We start from the raw sequence: 19928 nt of genomic DNA, 5'->3' as shown, positions 1-19928 counted from the left end.
AGGTTTCCTTTGTTTAACTACTTACAACAGAAACTGTCTCTGGGATATGGAATATGTCCATAACTATCGGACAGTGTACATTGCGAAATATTCGCAATGACCGGAATACTTCGCATAATGAGCTGAACGGAACGGTACTAAACACGATACAGACAGGTGTGGGCAGGGCTAACTAAGCTATGTGTGGCGTTCTAAACCTTTTAACTATATTTCATTTCGTGTAAGTGTGTTATTATGAATTTATATGCGATAGTATGTCTACTCTTCTGGTCCACATTGTCACACATACTCGGGTATGGAAACTTTATTTGCGCAACTCTGCGAACCAAAATGGCGGCCATACTATCACAAAATGGCGTGTGTGTACCTAGACTTCCACAGTCCACCCTTTAACAGTAAATATAAAACTGTTACATTACAAAACATTTCACACGACAATACAGAAATTCATAATCCAAACAGAGAAATTGGGATACATGAAATAAACATATAAGGGGAGTAAACCATCTGCTCTCGGCCGATCCAGGATCATGGATAAACGATGGGCCGCATTTATCGAACAATCTACTCAGGGTCACGAAGGATAATGTACAATTTTGGGATAAAAATAAAAACAGGGGCGGTTACAACATATACACGTTCACAAATATGGTTTCTTTAAAGGGAGGTGGTTTCGATTTTAGGGTCATATACCAAACCCTGGTCTTCCTCTGTATCTCTCGTTCTTACACTCATGATTTCGGTACGTTTTGCCTTTCCCCGGGTCACCACCTTTAAACATTTGAACAATAGCACAAAGACTATGATGGCACCACCGATACAGAGAAGGAGTTTTCCTATGCTAGCTATGATCCCCTGCGCCCATTCTCCTAAACCAGAGAACCAGTGCATTGGATTCAACCAGGAGGTCCATTCGCTAACTTTGTTACCTATTTCTGCCAGGCTGATATTATGTTCCCTTCTAAATTCCCATTTAAGCTGAAGAATCTCATCCATCCGGTGATCGATGATTTCTTCTGGGTCTTCAGTATTGTTGGTGATATATGTACAACATTTCACCCCAAACTGTGTAGAGAGGGTGACACAATATCCTCCTGTCATCGCTGTCAGATAGTTCAACACCATTCGATGTTGAACTAGCTCTCTTTTATACGCTTGTAACTCCTTCCCAGTGTATCTAAAGGTGTCATCATAAATCTCAGTGATGTTATCTACCAAGCTTGCTAATGCTTGTATATACTTAAAATTGATAACTCCTCTGGCGGTATGGGTGATATCTAATGCAATGAGGAATTGGATACCGAACGACTCGTGTATCATTTCAGAAGCTAGGGGTTCTTTTCTTATTGTTAAATCCCTTTTATGGATTTGGTCATAATGGGTATGAGTGTAAGGAGGAGAAATACCTCTGTGTACGTTTATCATCTCATCGTGTGTGAGGGTCATCACTTCCGGTAACACTCTGCCTAGATAACAAATACCAACGTAGTTCATGGAGAGCCATTTGTACGCCCTTCTACCACAAATATAATAAACATCGTCAGGGAGAAAATAAGGGACAGAGTATTTCATTATCTTGTCACACATTATCCATAAGAACATCCCCGTCCCCTGCTCCCTGACTCGTTCCTCACATGTTTCTGGCTGTAGGGTCATATTACAGTAGCCGGCTGATACTCTGCCGGCCATCATTTTACTTTTCTTCACCGTGTAAACATATTTATAGTGTCTTCCACTGGTTCGGATTTTTAATAATAATTCTTTATCTATGGGCTCTCCATCTGGACGCTGGGAGTAAGTTATTGTCTGGTTTTGCCATGTCACTTCCCAAGTACCAATTGTTCTGGAACTTGAGAAGTTCATACATACCAGGGATTTATCCACTTGGTATGGGTGTAATCTAAGACTAGGGGACCTGGTATACAGGTATCTCTTATCCAATGGCCTCCCCTTATTTAATACGCTTATCTCTGAAATATTAAGCGGGTATGGGACTAGGCCTACACTACTCCTTTTATGTAAAACTTGAGAACACACCCAGCATTCTGTTTGGTTTAAAACCTTACCCACTAATGAGTGGTAATCACTCAAAGGATGTTGGCCGGTAGTTGCCTTACTGGTCGACTGACATCGCTGGATGCATCCTTCTTCCATTTTAGGTTGACAATATCTACAGACACAGTACTCACCAGACAATAAACCATCACATAGCCCTTGAACTACGTTTTCCTCATACCTTTTACCTTCTCCTGTCATGGGTAAAGTGTCAAGCTGGTTTAGGGATTCTACCTCACCCATATCTGGGTCCATTATTACACTGTCAGGACTCCGCTCCGATCGCTCTAGAATGTGGCAGCCACCAAGTATTTTTGGATGAAAGAAAGAACACAGAAAGAAAACAAAGACATATATGCATAACTGTGAACCTTTTGCTTGGAGTCCTTCCATCATCTCTACCCAGGAGACTTTTATTTTGCTCTGCTCTTAGACCTTTGTTCACTCAGGTTGCTCGACCTTGGCTGCTTCTCAGTGTTCCCGAAACAATGCTTCTAGCGACACCTCTTCTCTCTCGCTCTCTGCACACTGGGATTCTGGGTTACTGGCTTTCTTGCAGTGGGACGAATGTATCCAAGTCTCTCTCTCTGCGACTTTAATCGATGTAGTGCTGGTCAACAAAACTTGGTACGGTCCTTCCCAACGGTCTATCAAACAACCTGAGCGTAAGAAATTTCGGATCATAACAAAGTCTCCTGGTTTAAGATTATGACAATTTTCGGTAGGCATATCAGGGTTCAGAAAATTCAGCTGCTTTTGTTGCTCCCTTAGCTGTTTGTTTAGCTTTAGGATATACTGTACAGTTAGCTCATTATTACATTTTAGATCATCCTGTGGGTCTATCATGATGTGTGGCTGCCGACCAAACAGTATCTCGAAGGGGGACAGGTTGAGCGGAGTCCTGGGAGTGGTCCTAATGCTATACAACACAATAGGCAGTGCCTCTGGCCATAACAACCCTGTTTCAGCCATAACTTTACCCAATTTGTTCTTAATAGTACCATTCATTCTCTCAACTTTGGCGCTCGCTTGGGGACGATATGGAGTATGAAGTTTACTATTAATCCCCAGGAGTTTACACATGATTTGGAAGACCTCTCCTGTGAAATGAGTGCCTCTGTCACTCTCAATGACCTTTGGGATACCATATCTACAGACAAACTCCTGACATATTTTCTTTGCTGTAAAGGTAGCAGTGTTGGAGGCAGCGGGAAAAGCCTCCACCCAGCTGGAAAACATGTCAACACAAACCAATACATATTTCAAATTTCTACAGGGTGGTAACTGTATGAAGTCGATTTGTATTACCTGGAAAGGGCCTTCTGTAGGAGGGATGTGGGATGGCTCTGTTGGGATGGCTTTTCCAACGTTCTTCCTCAAACAGGTGAGGCATGACATTGCCACTCTACCTGCTTGAGAAGCGAACCCTGGTGCACACCAGTAGGCCTTTACCAGCTTGCACATACCTTCCTTCCCAAGATGTGTCAGCCCATGGGCCGCCTCGGCTAGACTAGGAAGGTATGCTCTGGGGGCCACTGGTTTCCCCTGTCCATCTCTCCAAAGTCCGGTGGACTCTTGGCCACATCCCTTCGACTTCCATACTGCTCTTTCCTGTGGGGAACACAAATTCTGCATGTCTATCAGTTTGGATGTGGATACCATGTTCAGTGTACAAAGGTTGGTGGGATGGGTGAAAATATTTACAGGGCATGCGGCCCTTTTCGCTGCCTCATCAGCGCGGCTGTTACCAAGTGACACCGGGTCTTTCTCTGATGTGTGAGCTTTGCACTTGATAACAGCCACTCTGTCTGGAAGCTGGATAGCTCCCAGAAGTCTCCTAATGTACGTCGCATGCGCCACTGGTGTGCCAGCCGCCGTCATGAAATTTCGGAGGCGCCATAGGGCTCCAAAATCATGGACTACTCCGAAAGCATATCTGGAGTCGGTATATATGTTCACTGATTTCCCTTTAGCCAGTTCACATGCTCTGTGTGAGGTGGTCCTAAGGGTTCAGCTTCCACAATACCTTCTCCATCTACTACCGCGTAGCCTGTGCAAAGCTCTCCTGTCTCCGTCTGTCTATGACAGCTACCATCTGTGAATAAGGTTATTTCTACCTCACTTAATGGGCTGTCGCTTATGTCAGGACGTGCTGTGAAGGTCTGATTCAGGTAGGTCATGCAATCATGTTTGTCCTCACTCTCACTAAACTCTGCTTTACCATATTCAGCAACATTTCCATCACCCTTCACCCTTTGTGCCTTGGAGGGCACATGAGGAAGAAATGTGGCTGGGTTTAGTGTGTTGCATCTTTTGATGGTAATATTTACTGGGGCCATCAGCGCCAGTTCCCACTTAGTGAACCGTGCTGAGGACACATGACGTGTTTGGGCAGAATTTAGGAGAGCAGAGACGGCATGGGGAGCATGAACAGTTAAATCGTGTCCCAGCACTACGTCCTCACTCTTACTTACTAGTTGTGCTATTGCAGCCACACTTCGTAAGCAAGTTGGGAGTGAGCGTGCTACTGTGTCCAGCTGGCCACTGTAGTACGCTATTGGTCGGTTGGCATCACCATGTTTTTGTACAAGCACTCCTGCCGCACACCCACCTGATTCAGTTCCGTACAGTTCAAAGGGTTTCCCATAATCTGGCATTCCCAGTGCTGGGGCCTTTGTTAGGCTCACCTTTAGTTCCTCGAAAGCCAGCTCAGATTCCTCAGTATGAGAGACCCGATCAGGCTTAGTTGAGGAAACCATCTCTTGCAGTGGTAATGCCAGAATAGAGAATCCTGGGATCCAATTGCGACAGTATCCACACATGCCTAAGAACGTACGGATCTGATGTTGGGTCTGTGGCAGTACCATGTTCTGAATCGCTTGGATTCTGTCGTCGGTGAGGTGTCTCAGCCCTTGGGTAAGGCAGTGACCCAGATACTTAACCCTGATCTGGCATAATTGCAGTTTATCCTTTGATACTTTATGTCCTGTCTCTGAGAGATGCATCAGTAGCTGTCTAGTGTCATCCACTGATGACTCCAGTGACTCAGAACACAACAATAAGTCGTCGACATATTGTATCAGTATCGACCCGCTCATGGGTTGAAAGGATTGCAGACAATCATGCAAGGCCTGGGATAAGATGCTGGGGCTGTCTATGAACCCTTGGGGGAGTCGTGTCCAGGTATACTGTACTCCTCTGTAAGTAAAGGCGAACAGATACTGGCTGTCAGGATGCAAAGGGACGGAGAAAAATGCTGAACACAAGTCAATGACTGTGAAATGGGTACAGTGAGGTGGGATTTGCATGAGGATGACAGCTGGGTTTGGCACTACGGGGAATTGGCTCTCAACTACCTTGTTTACCCCTCTCAAATCCTGCACTAGTCTGTAGCCCCTCCCCCCGCTCTTTTTCACAGGAAAAATGGGACTATTGGCCGTGCTGGAAGTTCTAACTAGGATTTCCTGTTGGAGCAATCGTTGGATCACTGGAAATATTCCTAGCTCAACTTCAGGTTTTAAAGGGTATTGCGGTATTTTTGGGGCTATCCTGCCTTCTTTTAAGCGGATTTCTACTGGAGCTACGTTTGCCATCAGCCCAGCATCCTGTCCATCTTTAGTCCAAAGGGAACTCGGTATTTGTGCTGTAATTTCAGCTACCCTAGATGGATTTGATTCTACAACAGTGGAACACAACATTAGCCTCTGAGGACTATCCAGCATATCTTGCACTTCTTGTGTAAGATTTCTAGGAGTGTCCAGAAATACCCCATCGGGGGTGCAATAGATGACACATCCCATTTTGCATAGTAAATCTCTACCCAGGAGGTTAGTCGGGGCCGCTGCAGCCAACAGAAAAGAGTGTTTGGTATGCAGAGGCCCGATTGTAACCTCCGCTGGTTTCGTCAGTGGGTAATGTTGTATTTTTCCTGTTACCCCAATTGCCGCTACTGATTGGTTAGTGAAACCCAAGTGAAGAGGAGTGTTGAGAACAGATCTGGCCGCCCCTGTATCAACCAAAAAGGTTTGTCTTACTCCAGCTATATCAACCTTCACCTGAGGTTCCTCTCCAAGGTGTTGTGTTAGTCTAACTGGCTGTAGGATACAGGTATGACCTGTTTCCTATGGTCTGACCTGGGTTGCCCTTAGCACAGTGTCAGCCATCAGATGGGGAGGAGGCATGTTGCGTGACCTGTCTGTCTCCTCCCATTGTCTAGGGGCTGGGTATCTCCGTGTCTCACCTTTGTGAGATTCCCATTCTCGCCTATGTGTTTGGTAACTCCTTGGGTTTCCTGACCTACATTGTGCTGCCATATGTCCCTCCTTATTGCAGTTGTAGCAAATAATGGGCTTTCTGCCTGTGTCCCTGGTGTTTCGTTGTTGGTATGCAACTTTGTTTGGGGCATTAGTAAGGGCTTGGATGCTAACCATCATCAGTTTCTCAGTTTGCAGTTCCTTGCGCTTTTTAATGTTGCGGTCGTGGTCCACAGCAGATTCCCGTAGGGCATCCACTGTCATTCCACGCCAATTTGGGAAAGAAGTTTGGACTCTGGTTCTCAAGTTTTCGCTAAGCCCTTCCACCAGCACAGAGACAATCAGCTCCCTCAGGTGGGGGTCGTCCTTAGGCTCAGAGACACCAGTGTACTTTGATACCGCCATCAAACCCCGGTTGAAATATTCGCTAGCTACTTCACCATCTTGTTGTTTGATAGTGAATATCTTGCTATATTCCACTGCTGCAGGAAAATACACTCCTAACTGTAAGTTAATCAGGCGTATATTTTCCTGGTTGATCTCATCATTTATCTCCTTGTCCACTTTCAATCCACTATCCTGAATGAATTTCGGGATGTCAATGTGAGTGGGGAGACAGGCCCTCAACATGATTCTCCAATCCTTGTTGGTGGGCTCATCAGAGTTTCCCAGATCCCTTACAAATTTCCGGCACAGAGCCAGATTTTTCCTAGGATCAGGGAAATCTGTAATGATGGACCGCAGCTCTAACCGTGTCCATGGGTTTAGCATGGTCATCTTTCTGGTAGGTATCACACCCTCTCTGTCTGCCTTACCATAGGGAACCTCCAGTGTGCGTACAGGGTATGTTTGTACCACATTCGCATTACTGGGACCTGCTTGGGAGTCATCTGTGTCTGTGCTGTGTGGTGCATCATTACCTGAGTCCAATACTATGCTGTTGGCATCAGCCGTCTCCTCCTCCTGTGCTGGGGCCTCAACAGCGGGTTGAGCTTTTCCCTCAATCATATTAATTGCATGAGAGACGGCCAGTGCCAACAGCTGCTCGTTTTCCTCTCGGGTTTCCTTGTAAGGGGATAAAACAGGGTACAAGTTAGTAACAGGTACATGATTACTTAGGTCTTTCTTATGAGACATTAACCCCTTCGGCACATATGGGGGTGGGGGAGCTGATTCTAGTGTGGCAGCGGTTGCATTTGCATTTTTATTGTGGCTGATTGCATCAGGTATTGCCAGACCTCTGGTTCCCCATTGTTCCTGTCCTTCCTTCTGCCACAATTTAAGAATATTTATATGCTTCACTCTCTCCTTACGACTGGAGAGTAGGCATATTTCATCTTTTACTGCCGATAAGATTTCTGGATCGAAGCTACCAACACTGGGAAATTCTAACTTGCTGCCTTGTGTCATTTTTCTCCATTTATTTTGGTAAACAACTGCGAGTTCACCGTGCTTCTTGCACATAATAAAAGCAGCCGATCCTCTTGGCCGGCTTGCTTCCTCCCTATCCTGCACGTTATCACAGCGTGACCCGTTATTACCCATAATTACAGGAATAAACGTTCACAGCTTAATAGATAATCGGTGGGTTATTACTTATCTGAGAGCTCCCCAACCACTCACTTCTCCACACAGCGACACTTCAACGCAATCAAGCGAAGAGCCCACAATGCGAGGTAACTTACTCAATCACCAAGTCTTTCAACTAGCAGCGAACTTCTAGCCAACTTGCTTGATGCGGCACAATTTTTCCAGGGTATAGCAAACTTGTTTTCCTATACCCCCAAAAATCGGATTTCTAAAGTAGCTAATCGGAAACAAGTGCGTTCCGATATATCTTCTTGTACCCTCCTAGCGGAATCAATTCCACTGAAGGGGCAGTTCCTATGGGCACGTCGTCACGTGAACCCGGTCCTAACTGGACTGTCCTACACTGGACTACACTGCGCTGAGTCGTGTCGTCACACACCCGTCCGCCTCAGTTATGTTTCACACTGGGCGCTAGTTACACCTTGGTCTTATGCTTATTTTTGAAATATTTCTGTACAGAAAATTTTCCCAGGCCGGTAGCTTTTCACTAGATTCTTATGCAGGTATAAATCCCTTATAATAAGCTATAGGAATCTATTAAAATAATGCTTGAGTTGCTTGCTTATGAGAAAATGAACAAAAAGAAAAACTTATTTTCTTTTATTAATCACCGCTTCATTCGCAGTATATTACTATACTGTTTAAATAAAGCTAGTGGTTTAATACTGTTCACTTCTTAATTCCTATGTGTGCTGCGTGTGCAGTACCAATGAACATCCACGTGTGTACGTGTGTTTGTTCACAGGCCGCCGATGAATCGGCCACCCACGCGTTCTATAGTGTATTTGCAAGGTTGCGCTCGGGTTTCGCTATACGCAGTAATTGCGCCTAAATGTGGAATAAATCCCTTAACTCTGTCCGAGAGTTACGTATCAAGATGCGAAATAAATCCCGTACTTAATCCGTAAACCACGTACAAAGATGCGAAACTTTCCCGATGTGGGCACGTGCGCGCGCACCTTGCGTAATACACAATAGACGCTTTACGTTACTGCAAAAGGCCCAGGACTTGTCGCCACGTGGCGGAGTCCCTGTTTTTGCGGTAACTAACAATAAACAATTATAGTTTTGCACAGAGGGGATCCTCTATGTACTATAAAAAACACAGATTCCACGTGTGCGAACCTTATCGCACGTGGTACATATACTGTAATGAACAAGCAACTTAAGACACTATACCCCGTTAAACTACTTGTGGCAGGCAGAAGTACAGTTTACTACACACTTAATATATGCTTTTAAACACGTGGCTTTCACTTATTGTGCCCCGGGTTTCAACGCTAGCACTTCCCGAACCCCGCACCGCCGCGGACCTGGCCTATCCAGCAATGGATAATACCTCCACCCTTTTGCTGGTATAGGTCGGGCCGCACGCCTGGTACTGCGTTCTGGAATGTGAAACGACCGGACGATGCCCCCAATTGTTAATGCTGATATGATATGACCAGAGAGACAATAAGTGAAAAGCGCAGGTTACGTAATGTGTCCGTAACCTGCTTACCCTTTATACCTAGCTACGTGCGAACAAAACATAGCGCAGCGTAGCGTACCTTTTAATTGTATGTTATACACTTAAGAACCAATACCTTGATAAGAGATCCCTTCGCAGGACTTTGTCTCTAATTCTGCGAATATACTTTAAAGGACAGAGTCCGCAATGTACCTTATCGCAATTATGCGAATAACCAGACACGACCACTGAATAGAAGTAAGGAGGTTAGAACTCCATAAAAGGTTGTATTAAAGTCCCTAATGGACAAAAGGGGATTACAGAAATAAGAAATAAACAGGTATAACAAGTGATACAATATACTAACAATGAATGCTAACAAACTCTACTAAGGGGAAAGAATACAATAATACAAGACACAACCAGCCAACAATACTACAAGGATAAATACCGTGAAATGCAACCGTTACCCGTCTCACTCTAGTATGCGAAGCGCCGTCCGGTCAGAGCTCACTATCGTTCAGGAATGAGCGATAGTCCGGTAGGAAGGTCCAGGGAAGTTAGTTGTGCCGAAGTGACCGAGCCTGCTCCGGGTCGCCTATCTTATAGGGTCAGAAAGGGGAGGTCAAAGGCCATTCTCATTGGTCAGAGATCATATGTCCGGTCCACTGTGATTGGAGGTTAGACGCTGTACCTGGTCTGACCAGGTGCAGGGGAGTGAACTTTAAGAGTCCTTTGTTCAGTGGTTTCGGCGTCAGCAAGGATAAGAACTGGTTTTATCAGGTTTCCTTTGTTTAACTACTTACAACAGAAACTGTCTCTGGGATATGGAATATGTCCATAACTATCGGACAGTGTACATTGCGAAATATTCGCAATGACCGGAATACTTCGCATAATGAGCTGAACGGAACGGTACTAAACACGATACAGACAGGTGTGGGCAGGGCTAACTAAGCTATGTGTGGCGTTCTAAACCTTTTAACTATATTTCATTTCGTGTAAGTGTGTTATTATGAATTTATATGCGATAGTATGTCTACTCTTCTGGTCCACATTGTCACACATACTCGGGTATGGAAACTTTATTTGCGCAACTCTGCGAACCAAAATGGCGGCCATACTATCACAAAATGGCGTGTGTGTACCTAGACTTCCACACAGTGTACACTGCATGTATACAGCTGGGTCACATACCCTCCCCGTCACTCACTATCTCAGTGTATACAGATGGGTCACCTGCCTTCCCAGTCACTCACTATATCAGTGTATACTGCATGTATACAGATATGTCACATATCCTCCCTGTCACTATATCAGTGTATACTGCATGTATACAGATATGTCACATACCCTCCCTGTCACTCACTATCTCAGTGTATACTGCATGTATACAGATGGGTCACATATCCTCCCAGTCACTCACTATATAAGTGTATACTGCATGTATACAGATGGGTCACCTGCCCTCCCCGTCTCTCACTATCTCAGTGTACACTGCATGTATACAGATGGGTCACACACCCTCCCCGTCTCTCACTATCTCAGTGTACACTGCATGTATACAGATGGGTCACATACCCTCCCCGTCACTCACTATCTCAGTGTACACTGCGTGTATACAGATGGGTCACACACTCTCCCAGTCGCTCAGTACACATCTGTATGACCAGATCACACATCCCCCCGCAGGAAGCCCCAGTCACTCAGTATCTCAGTCTATGTAAATAAGATAACAAGAGGTCTCCTGTTCTACAACGCTGAGCCGCAGTCACCAGATCACATGCAATCATTATCCCAGTAGCACGCCAGCTTCTCTACAGATATGTAAATTATTATACAAGGGCTCTATTGTGGTACATAGTAGGATATGTATACCCATAGGTAGCAGGATAACTAAATGTGCAGCTGGTAAGCTAAGGAGGAAGCCACGTGTAACTGTAACTGCACACAGGCTATTTCCAGCTCTTCTGCCGAATAATTAGCTCAGCCTCAAGGTGAGAGTCAGAAACTCTGCATCTCAGAGCAGCCCCCACATGTGGCAGCACCAGCAGATTTATATACATTATATACTAAAAATGTATATACACACACCCATGAGGGCCTCCAAACTGCATCCACCAGCAGTGAAAAAGACAAACAAAAGACGCCTCAGCCGGTGTATCCAGATGTATCATAGAAGGAACGGCAGTTACGAAGCACTGAGACACCCAATGAGCCGTTACAAACTATTCTAGTGATCAGTCTGTATCAGAGGGATCAGGACAGTATCATTATACTGGGATATATAGTTATATAGGAGCCTGAACACATGGTCACTTATCATCTGGATCATCACTACAACCCTATATTTATAAAGCACCAACATATTCTGCTGTACACTGCAGGGAATGTGATACATATAACTTACATTAACACAGCCTTGCCCATCTGAGCTTACACATATACGTCTCCTCAAACTGCGTCCCATAGCGAAGGGTGCTATGGAATTTGCTAAATAGCTGCTCCAAAAAGCACATATGCTAAGCACCTAGTACACTATTGGGTACAGTCCATCGTTTTTGCATGCTCAATCTCCCAAATGCCGAGTGCCCCCTGAAAGACCAGTTTAGCTGCACAAAATGCATAAACCTGCTGGGTGCAACAGGAAAAGTGCCATTTGGGCACTCAAACGACCTGCATGGGGGTGAGAGGAAATGTGCACAATAAACAACTAAATCCCCCCCCTAACACAGAAATGTTGTTTAAGTGCTCAGCGCCCCAGAACTGCAGCACTGTAGACACCAGGGATTACCGTTCCCAAAACACACAATCCAAATTGTACAAAGTTTTGAATACACTTGCGCTGTTTGAATGTAAAAGATGGTCTGCCTTTCCCAGATGCCAATCAGTAGACGTTTCTCCACCAATACAAAAAACAGAGACAAGGCAGAAATGGTCAGTATCTGTTGGATAATGAAAACCAAAGGGGATATCACCCCCTGCAACTGACCTCTCTGCTGTGCCCTATGGGCATATAAAGGTATCTTTAATACGGCCTATCCAGCCTCTTATTCCAATTGGATCAAAGCTCACCTTATGCCAGTGCCCTATGGTCCTCGTTGATGATTGGGACATCCACTGCTGTGAAAGAAACCTTTCAAGGACCATAGGGCACTGGCATAAGGTGAGCTCTGATCCAATTGGAATAAGAGGCTGGATAGACCGTATTAAAGATACCTTTATATGCCCATAGGGCACGGCAGAGAGGTCAGTTGCAGGGGTATATCCCCTTTTGGTCTTCATTATCCAATATATACTGACCATTTCTGCCTTGTCTCTGTTTTTTGTATTGGTGGAGAAACGTCTACTGATTGGCGTCTGGGAAAGGCAGACCATCTTTTGCATTCAGACAGCGCAAGTGTATTCACCACTTTGTACAATTTAAACCCCCCCCCCCCCCCCCCTTTAAGCGAAAAAAAGCGGGGGAAAGACTGACACAAACTTGGTGCTAAAAATGCAGAAGACAGTTCTAACGGGGACTACACACGGGGAGACCACCGAGTGATCTCAGCAATGTAGTGATGTGTCAGCACTGTGTGCTGAGCAATCGGTCAGGGCCAGTGTTCTCACCAGAGACTGACCGATTAATATCCAGCATGCCGAGTGATCGCGTCACGCAGAGCCTTGCATCGCCCCTACACACGGAGCGATGTAGGGTCATTTTCTAAACGATCTAGTCAGATTGCTTACTGAATGGGCTGAAATTGCCCCGTGTGTGGGGCCCCATATTGCTAGCTGCCTGGTCATGCATTGTTATGCTTTACCTGTGACATAAGGGAACATACACACACGTTAAGATGTGTGCTAACCTTTTGTGCTAAGTGATCTAGAATAGGCAATTTCCCTTGAACTTCCCAGTGTCTATATCACACATACACATGTTGCGATGTGCGCTAAGCGATCGGACTAGATTTGCACTGCATGCACTAAACATCTGACCCCGCTATGGGGTATAATAAGCATGGAGCGATTTGTGCTTAATTTCTGAGCAACCTAGATCTTAGAAAATAGTCAAAAATCCCCTGTCCATCTGTATGCCTCTTCATTCTAATTCCTTTGCTACAGAAAAAAAAACAAAAAACATAAGTATCTAATAATGGGGCAGATGTATTAAGCCTTAACAAGAGATAAATGCAAGGGTGATAAAGAGAGATAAACGTCCAGCCAATCACCTGCCAACTGCCATGTTACAGGCTGTGTTTGAAAAAAGTCAGTAAGGAGCTGATTGGCTGGACATTTATCTCTCTTTATCACCCTTGCATTTATCTCTTGTTAAGGCTTTATACATCTGCCCCAATGTGAGTTATGATGCAAAATTAAGGAAGAAGAGTATGGCCCAGAAATGTCACCATATGGTACAAAATACACATGGAGGACCGCAGAACACATAATACACAACATAGTGGGAAACAATATATACATAGAAGACATCTGGAAACATTTCCTACAACCATATGTTATGTATAGCTCATGTATTCTCTACTGTGAGAAAGCAGAAAATCATATTCCTAACTATAAAAGCCCCACAGGGCGAATACGGCAATCTCAGCAGATAAAATGTATTTGGTTGCAGTTTCCTGGAACACAATGTTTGGCCTAAAGCAGATGACATTAGTGTGATACTCACCGGGTTCCCTGTTCACCTCCAGATCGAAGTAGCACTGGGGGCGAGCTTTCTCTGCCATCTCGGCTGAAACGCTACCTTCAAATCAGACAGGAAAAAGGCAAATTTCAGGATAAGGGAAAACAATTGAGGTGCCCAGCCGCGTGCCCTGAGCACAACCCCACGGCAGCAGGGTGAATAAAGGAGAAGAATATGTCTGGCAGTGATGTCCTAATAAGCACCAGTATTTTAACTGCATCCAGTACAACAGGTTCTGCCTCCTTACTCTCCCAAACCCCTCCTCCAGGTATACTCTATATCCAGCCTCACAGAGCCAATCCCAATGCCTTATATGTAACATTACTTCCAATGCAAGAGTCTAATGGCCTAGCTACATGTTCCTTCTACACGACCTCCCAGAGCTGCAGGTTTCTACAGAGAAATTCAGCAGAACAACATACACACTAACGGTTTTCGGCGATATTCCCAGGGGTCAATGTCGCCCAGTGTGTATGGGCCTTAAAACTGGCAATACACCTAAAGATTTATTGTCTGATTTGGCTGGTTGGAACAAAGGGGCAGATGTATTAAGCCTGGAGAAGGGATAAACTGGAGATAAAGTGAAAGGAGATAAAGCAACAGCAAATGAACTGTGAAAATGACAGTTGGGAGTTGATTGGATGGTGCTTTATCTCCTTTCACTTTATCTCTTCTCCAGGATCTGCCCCAAGATCTGGTAGTATCCAGGTGACCGTTTTTGTCAGTTTTCCAGCATTTCGAAGCAAATGGTCAACTTGCTTTCATAGGTTACTAGATTTTTGTTCCAACCAGACAGATCTGACAATGAATCTTTAGGTGCTGTTCTAGGTTCCATGTAAATGTTTTTTTATAGATGTAGGTAGTCAAACTGATAACTTCTAGAATTTGTTTTACCAGTCTCCTATTTAGAGTTACCACCTAGTCCCTTTAATTCCGGACACATATTAATTACACAGGTTCTGTGGCTGGCTGACTTCAAGACTCCACTTCACCTGATTTTAAACTGCCACAGAACCTGTGTAATTAACATGTGTCCGGAATTAAAGGGACTAGGTGGTAACCCTACTCCTATTATTATTGAATGTGTGAAACGTCAGAGTGTTGATTTATGGGTAAATCTTTATTTTTCAATGCCCCTTGGTCTGAGGTCAGAAATCTAAACAATGTATTGTTAGATCTTGGGGAGCAAACCAGTCCCCAAGATCTACAAACAGATCCAGATCACGTTTTTTGGACCACCGGTGCACAGTTGTAGTCATTGCGAACTGTCACATTTCCAAACACATTCTTAAACGACACATTCTACAGATCTACAGGTGGTCTGGAAAACATGAACTGTTGGTAGATCTCGAGGACTGGCTTGATCACTTCCGCTGTAGATGAATCCAGAAATGGATCTTGAAAGCTTTCTCTGATCAGAAAAGAAAATGGCAGAAACATGGCTGTAACATTGACATAGGAATGGTCAGGGGTAATGTGTTCCAGCAAAGCATGTACTGTAATGCTGGTACTACTAAAAGGGTGTAGTTTAAATCATCAGCAGTAAATAGACAGTCAACAGGTCACCCCGAAATGGTTGCTACTTAACGAGTATAAAAGAAACGTGTCCGCTCCCTGCGTTTAGCACAAGTTACTATTCCCATTCGTAGTCCAGGTGAATGGTAAATGATGAAAAATTTGTAAAAAAATAAAAACTTGTGCCAAGCCCATCACGCTAAGCTTTTGAATCTGTGGCCCTTACGCACTGTAAACTTTTTGATTGACAACCTATTAACTGTGTTTTTACAGTAGATCGATCCACCGGGTGTGGTATAGGGGTTCGACAGTCGGGAACCCGACTGTCAGGACTCAGACAGCATGGTGAGAGCAACTAAGCCCTTTGCGGGCTCGCTGCGTTCACCACGTTGTGGGAACAGTGGCGAGCGTCCTTCTATGGGGGTCATGGACCCCCACAAGGGAAAATAGCAGGTGGCCATCGGGAACCCGGCTGTCGGTGCTTTGACAGTCGGGATTCCGACGTCGGGTAAAGGTCTGTCGGGATCCCGTCCGGCACCCGATACCATACTAAAAAGACTCATTCATATAGTTTGAGACAAAGCTTTGCCTAATGTCTATTTGACAGCTACCAGCAGCATTCAGAACATTTAACGCTTGGTGTAATACAATAGAGCAAGAAGTTCATACGTTTTATAGCACAGGTCCCCAAACTCGGTCCTCGGGAGCCCACACAGTGCGTGTTTTCCAGGTCTGCTCACAGAATCACTAGTGAAATAATTAGCTCCACCTGTGGATCTTTTAAAATGTGTCAGATAGTAATGAGTGCACCTGTCGGGTGACATGTAAAACTGTGTGGGGTCCTTTGGACCGAGTTTGAGAACCCCTGTTTTATAGTATTACACAGAGAACAGGCAGTAACCTGCAGCTACATATAAGCCATATATAATGATTATAGGCTAGAGTGTCAGCGATGGAACTATTTCCGCAGTTGCCTCTTGCACTTAACGGGGCTCAGGTTAATAAGTCTGTAATGAACTGTATCCAAAATCATGGCAAGCAGCCATTGTTTATTTAACATTTTGTAAATTGGAAGGGCTGACTTGTATCCAGTCTCTACACATCACAGGGTGATCACAAGTGCCAGCAGATTCTGCAGTGTAAGTACCGTACACTAGGGAAGTAGAACACATTCACCCGTGGTATCCGAGTACACTGGATCGCTGTAAAGTGACATGAGGCTAGCAGAGCTTGCACATTAAACATAGGGATGGCCATCGGTGATTCAAAATCATCGATGGTTTATGGCCAATGTTGAATACTTTTGCCATCGATGGGGGAGAACCAGATGGTTTCCCTACATCGATGGCACAGCAAAACTGATGTTTTGCTTTTTGTTTTTTTTTCCGAGGTGCCGGGATACTCCGCCCCTGACTCCCGCGAAGCCCCACCCACATGTTTTGATAGGGACATGTGGGTGGGGCTTCGCGGGAGGACCATCGATATATAAAACTATTGATGGTCACCCATTGAATAGTTTTACACCATCGACGGCCAGTTGCAATTTTGCCGTCGATGGCAAAGGCACCGATGGCCAACCCTAATTAAAGGATCTTTTCATTTTTTACTTTTCAAAACTTGCTGTATAAATGGACTGTACTAAAATTGTGGGGAACAGTCGCTCAATGATTGCCACTGTGGAGAGAAAATAGACGGCCTACTGTTCAGTATTAGCATCTCAAAGACAATGAGCACACCTGGAGGAAAGATCATACACAGAAAACATAAGAAAGGGCAAGATCATTTGGGGACATAACGGATCACTCATATATATGGGGTTATGGAGAGTATTAACTCATAGCCGGACTATGCATGTTGACTTTTTCTGTTTCGACCAATAGTGGCTGACCTTTTGACTGTCCCTTTTGACCCGAAGGGGTGATGGGGGTCTCTGGCTGACCTGCCCCCCAGTATGGAGGGGTGATGGGGGTCTATGGCTTGCCTGGCCCAGCCAGAGACCCCCATAACCCCTTCATACCGGGAAGGGGTTATGGGGGTCTCTGGCTGGGCTGCAACAGGTATAGTGGGGTTATGGAGGGGGGGGGGTCTCTTGCTGGGCTGCCTCATGTATGGTGGTGTGTCCCCGTTTATGTTGGGGTGATGGGGGGCTCTGGCTACCCCCAAAATGATGGCGTGATGGTTGTCTCTTGCTAGACTGCCCCCAGTATGGTGGCGTGTCCACGTTTAAGTGGGGGGTATTTGGCTGGGCAGTCCCCATATGAGTGGGAGGGAGGTAGGTTATGGGCTGGGCTGCCCCGGCATGGAGGGTCTCTGGCTGGGTTGTCCCCGGTGAGCACCGGTGACACGGTCCCGGGCTGGGCAGCCCCCTGTAGGGAGTGTGAGGAGGTACCGGGGCTGCCTCCGGTGTGATTGGGGGATGGGTCCGGTAATTACCCCGCAGAGCTGCAATCAGCGACTCTTCCTTCTCCCCGACGTCCTGCTCCGGCTTCTGCTGAGTGGGCGGGGCTATGGGGCCTGAACCGTGGTGCAGCCTGGGTACGGTGACGCAGGAGGCTGCCGCTGACAGTGCCTGTCAGGTGGAGTCGCTGCCTTCGGCAAACGTGGCGGACATCTGGCAGTGGCACTCGGGGGGGGAGGGGGAGAGAGTGGGGGGATCACTACCTGCTACTGACAACCGGCGACTGTTCTTCTCCCACCGGGGAACTATTAGTCCCAGCATGCCCTGAGAGGTTCAAGGGTGCTGCCTATGCGGCCAGCGCACAGGAGACATGATGATTGTTCTCCCCATGTGCGGTTACTTACTCTAGTCAATAATCACTGCTGATACTCTGTACCTATTTTATGTCACTAACCATCATGTCACATCTCCCCACCATTTTTGGATTGGTCTGAGCAACAAATGACCCTCTTGACCATGTCTGCCTGCTTTTATGCATCCTCACTGACTTCCAACTAGAGATGGACATGGATAGTGGGGGTATGGGTCATAGGGTTGACAGAGCTTAGTTTGACACATGAAATAGATCGACTTGGCTAAGGTTGACAGGGTCGGACGACGACAAAGCATTAGGTCGACAATGAGAAAGTCGACGGTCAAAATGAGTTTTCAAGTTTTTGGCCGTAAGTCAACATTCACATGTATCAGTGTACACTGCAGGGCGGGTGTCCCTTATCCGTGTGTTCCGAAAACCAAAATATCCAGAAAACCTTGGTTTTTCAGAATATTTTTTAGTTTATTTTTGTATGTTTCTTTCATACTTACCTCATCCCCCGATGTCCACGGCGGCCTCCAGGATACTCTTCAGCGGCATCTCTGGTCCCAGGGGTGCAATGCGCAGGGCACTCGCTCAATGCACCCCTGGGACCGGAGATGCTGCTGCAAACGACCCTGAAGGCCGCCGTGGAAGCCGGGGAACACCATGGACGTCGTGGGACCATCGGGGCACCACCAGGGGACCAGGTAAGTATGAAAAAAAAAAAAAACATTCCACATCCCTTATGCAAAACGCTTGTGATCCCGAGCATTTCAGATAAGGGATACTCAACCTGTATTATATTCTCCCTCCACGCCCTAGTGGATGGTAGGGTATGAAATACCGACCTAAGCCTTGTCGACTTTTAGTGGTTGAACTAATATATATTGGGCGGTATTCAATGAGCCGGAATCGCCAAGTTTTATGGCGATTCTGTGTTTTTATCGTGTCTGACGGTGATTTTTGGAGCCCCAAATGCGAATCACCCTATTCAATGAGCTGAAATCGCCGATGACGACCGGTGAATGAAGCAGCAATCGCCAAATGTTATTCTCTACAAATCGCCGTTTTTTGTCTATAGGATTTTACATGGGGAATCGACGGTAGTTGAGGGGAATCGCCAAAAGTGTATTCAATGAGAAGTTGGCGATTCCTTTTTCTTCTTTCATATCGCCGTTCCTCACCGAGTGTCCCTCGTCATCTTTTTCTGGTGAACTTTTATAGGAACATGTGAAATAATTGGTTTTAAGTGTTCTATTTAACTATGCAAGTCTAATGTATTATTATTTGCTGCCCTTGTGTGATGTCATGGTCGTAGAAGTGCTATACAAATATATATTTAATTTTTTCAGGTATTTTTTTTTTCTCCCACAAAGCACTGTTCTTACCCATGGTGCACCTCACTTACCCATGATTCTCCTCCCCACCTCACTCCTTCGTTTGCCCTTTGAGCAGATTACCCAGCGTTTGCCGTATGCTGTATGGGAAGCGTTTGTCCAGGGTAATTTGCTTTTTTCTTGCATTTCTCTGCATTTTTTTAAACAACTGACTACATTAATGCGGCTGTATAGGGAAACGCCGGTATGGCTGAGAATCGCCGTTAGGGCCGGCGATTTTCAGCCACGTTG

General features: G+C 45.5%; 1 protein-coding gene across 8 annotated transcripts in view; it reads right to left on the bottom strand.

Annotated features, from left to right (window-relative positions):
* NKTR (natural killer cell triggering receptor) overlaps positions 1-18097 on the bottom strand; it is a 44539-nt gene extending 26442 nt beyond the window's left edge. For all 8 annotated transcript variants that reach the window (XM_083186829.1, XM_083186831.1, XM_083186833.1 and 5 more), the window contains exons 1-2: positions 17981-18097; positions 14018-14092 (exon numbers count right to left, since the gene is read on the bottom strand). In XM_083186829.1, the coding sequence (XP_083042955.1) occupies positions 14018-14075 (58 nt within the window). In that variant the 5' untranslated portion in view covers positions 14076-14092; positions 17981-18097. The remainder of the gene's footprint in view (positions 1-14017; positions 14093-17980) is intronic.
* Positions 18098-19928: the final 1831 nt, after the last annotated feature.

The sequence above is a fragment of the Crinia signifera genome, chromosome 5 (genome assembly GCF_055691185.1).
Source record: "Crinia signifera chromosome 5, ASM5569118v1, whole genome shotgun sequence".
NCBI lineage: Eukaryota > Metazoa > Chordata > Amphibia > Anura > Myobatrachidae > Crinia > Crinia signifera.
Note: the sequence above shows the minus strand (reverse complement) of the source record. Positions and strands in the feature narration are given on the sequence as shown.